This window comes from Humulus lupulus, chromosome X (assembly GCF_963169125.1).
Source record: "Humulus lupulus chromosome X, drHumLupu1.1, whole genome shotgun sequence".
NCBI classification, from domain to species: domain Eukaryota; kingdom Viridiplantae; phylum Streptophyta; class Magnoliopsida; order Rosales; family Cannabaceae; genus Humulus; species Humulus lupulus.
Window position 1 is genome coordinate 180,298,787 of NC_084802.1, and position 3,419 is coordinate 180,302,205.

At 32.9% G+C, this 3,419-nt stretch overlaps 1 protein-coding gene across 1 annotated transcript; it reads right to left on the reverse strand.

Moving 5' to 3' along the window:
* Nucleotides 1-458: 458 nt before the first annotated feature.
* LOC133805074 (nucleoside hydrolase 5-like) lies at nt 459-2,542 on the reverse strand. The gene is made up of 4 exons (XM_062243176.1): nt 2,482-2,542; nt 1,651-1,804; nt 1,376-1,500; nt 459-565 (listed from the first exon to the last, which is right to left on the reverse strand). Exons 2-4 carry the CDS (start codon nt 1,730-1,732, stop codon nt 470-472), a joined length of 303 nt encoding a protein of 100 aa, XP_062099160.1. The 5' UTR covers nt 1,733-1,804; nt 2,482-2,542; the 3' UTR covers nt 459-469.
* Between the last annotated feature and the right edge of the window lie 877 nt (nt 2,543-3,419).

Genomic DNA, 3,419 nt, shown 5'->3' on the forward strand with positions numbered 1-3,419 from the left:
CTAAACTCTTGGCTTTAGTGTCAAGTTTATTATTTTTGAAGAAAAGGTCTATATATGATATAGAAGAACTCAATCATACTTTATGCTTAATCATTCAACTTTAGATGCAAGCCAGAAGCAAAAGAAAATCTATTTCATTTTCTGCCATCTGTTTCTTGTATGCATAACGTTATGTGCTATACTAATTTAGGCATATAAGGTCTAGTACTAAGCTCAAAATTACTCTCAATAACTTAACTAAACTAACTGATTTAACTAAATTATATATATAAGGTCTAGTGCTAAGATTAAAGTATGTGCTATACTTACTAATGGGGACTTTGTACTGTACAGGCATTACAGTCTCAGACCCCAAATGAAACTCTAAAAGCTCCAAGCCAGAGTATAAACAGTCAACTAGAAAAAATTGAAGAAAGACATTTTCCCAAGTTAACAGTTAGAAAAAGAATATTAATTACATACTAGCCAGTTATCCATGAAGAAAATGGTGACCATTTTGGGTCAGCAAGCTTGGTACTCCAATATTAGAGACCCCTAGAAGTAGAAGCAGAACAGAAGCTAGATACTAAAAATCAAACACAAAATTTTGAGTTTACTAAACATTGTTTATAATTAGTCATCCAACATAAAAGTTGAAAATTGCAGCAGTGAAAGAAGCTATAAAAACAGAGGAAACCAAAACACATGCATATCTAGAATTATCAAAGGAAGTACAACATCATAAGCAAACCTAAATGTACCATCAGAAGCAAGAGAAATGGTAGACATAACAACATCAATAAAACTAGAAGCAAAATAGAACAAGTCTGGCTTTCCTTTTCTAGCTAATTACTGCAACAAGCTATGAATTCAATTGTTCACATGCTTAATAGCCACTCTATCAGTACTCTTGCAATACCCTCAAAACCAAAGTGTAGGAAGTCATAAGACTAATAACAACCTGTTGGGTTCTTTGATCTCACTCCAACCCCTATGACAAAAATATGCTCCACATTTTTCTTCAAATGTGGATTTCTCATAAGGAAAATGGCTAACTTTGTAAATGCTCCTATAACCATAACAGTTATAGGACCTGCAGATATTTTCTCATACATTACCTGCTGAGTAGTTGGTTATTTAATAGGTCTATATCTCCTGCTTCCCTAAGTCATAACAAAATATTTGAGATTCATTTATGTTAGTAAATAATTTAAACAATTCATTGAGATTCAAATTTACAATGCAAAAAGATTGATTCTCCATTTCTAATAACTAATAAACCACATTCTATTCTCCCTTGAAGATAGCCAATTACCAACTCAACTCAAGCAAACATCTCTTTTATCATACATAGAATAAGCATAACAGATCAGTGGAAATAAAATTTTATATATACCTGAGGAAGAAAAGCTTTTCTAATGCCAAAATTTGTATCAACATTCAGACGACCTCCAATACCTACTGGGATAGCTTGTCTATATCTACATCCCCCAGTGGTTGTAACACCCTGACATACATAAACTGAACACAAATTAGAGTGGATTTTAACTGAGATTGTATGATATACATGTTATGGCAATGTACTAAGTTTTTTAATGAGGAAAAACAAAATCAAACATGTAGAAGGCAATCAATGAGCTCATGCCTATTCTATTATGGGAAGATATCCACCAACATTAGGAAGAATGGTACCATCTTTTAGTATTCCACCTTCGCCACCAACTCCAACAGCGATATCATCATGCCCCATCATGTAAAGGATGTCATAGATTTGATTCACAGAATGTCCAGCATCAGTTCAGGCATTTGTGTTGATAGTCACACCCTAATAAAAAGAAAAAGAAAATTCTTATGTGTCACTATGTTGTAAGTTGGTTATCTACTATATATGGTTCGAAAATAAATTAGCTTTTGAGGAGAGAGATTTTTTAATGAGAATTAAGAGAGCTCAAAAAATTGGAGACTTTGGGAGCTAAAGTCAGAAAAAGCAAAGCAAGAAGCTTTTAAAAGTTAAAGATGTTATTATAGTAATTGGTAAAACACTAGGACCAAGTTAACTGCCAGCATTGAATTATTTGATCCGACATTATGGTCCTAAGGCCAAGAGTTCTTTTATCCTTTGACCATATATACATAAATATTAGTAGGACCAAATATTTGAGAGATTAAGATCCAGAAAAAAACAGGGTTTTTTATTTTACTACTTATCATCATCAATACCAGAAGAAAAGAAAAAGATAAAGAAAAAAAAAAGAAAAGAAAGAAAACTCAATGACTTGTTCTCAAGGATTAAAATACGTAGCTGTCAATATGAAATAATCTACTCGTAATTTACTCATTGAATCAATATAGAAAGGGAAAAAAGATGTACTTTTTCATATTTGTGCTGCTGTCCAACCTTTAAGTGGCTAAAATTGAGTTGGATATACTATATGCAACTTTGTAATAGACAAATCGTGAAGACTGAAAAGATTATTGTTACCAAAAGAAGACTTAAATTACCTCTAACTCAAACTCTGATCTGTTAAGCTTTAAGAGGTAGAGCAGAGCAATGAAATCATCCGTGTCAACATCTGTATCTAAGAGAATCCGGCAAGGCCTAGGCCAAGGAGCGCGTTTTGCAGTGTGCAAATTAGCTGCAAATCCTAAAAGGAGTAGAATAAAAATAACCCAGAAGTTTTTTTCAACACCATTTTCACTGTGATCATTTACACCCTAGAAAAGTATGCAGTCCTCACCGTTTTGCAGTGTGATCATTTCTGTTTAGATGAGCTACATGTACCACAAGAATAAGACTAAAAAAATAAGACCACAAAAACAAATCAATAAATAACAAGAACAAATAATGAGAAGTAAGAAAGATACATGGCTAATGGATTTAGAATATCATCCCTATACATGCCATCCCTTGTAAACCACTACCGGTGATGTAAAGGATTTTTTTCAATAGGATACTAATAAGGATTTCACCTTGTACTAATACACCCCAGGATGATATATTTAAGAGGGTAAGTAAGTATGTCAAGGCACTACAAGAATCCAGAGAAGAATGAACTTTAAATCACCAAAATGGAAAATTGTTACACATCACAAGCACATTCAACATGAAATATTTCCAATTGTAAACTAGAAAAAAAAAGTAGAGCAACTAAGGCAAGTTGAGTAGAAAGAAGGGAAAAAATACACACACACACTGAGTAGGGCAGAGATATTCTTACAATAGGATGTGCCAGCAGCTCGCCAAAGTTGTAGATATTATCCCCAAGCAGTGCTGAAAGTGATAAACCAAATGCCAAGTCCTAAAAAATTGTACAAAAAAATCAAAATACTGAAACTAATAGTCAAAACAGCTGAAAAAGTTTAATGCATGCTGTTGGTCAAACAAAATTTCTCTAAAGAGGCTCCAATTTAGAGAATACATTTTTAAAAAATCTGAATTT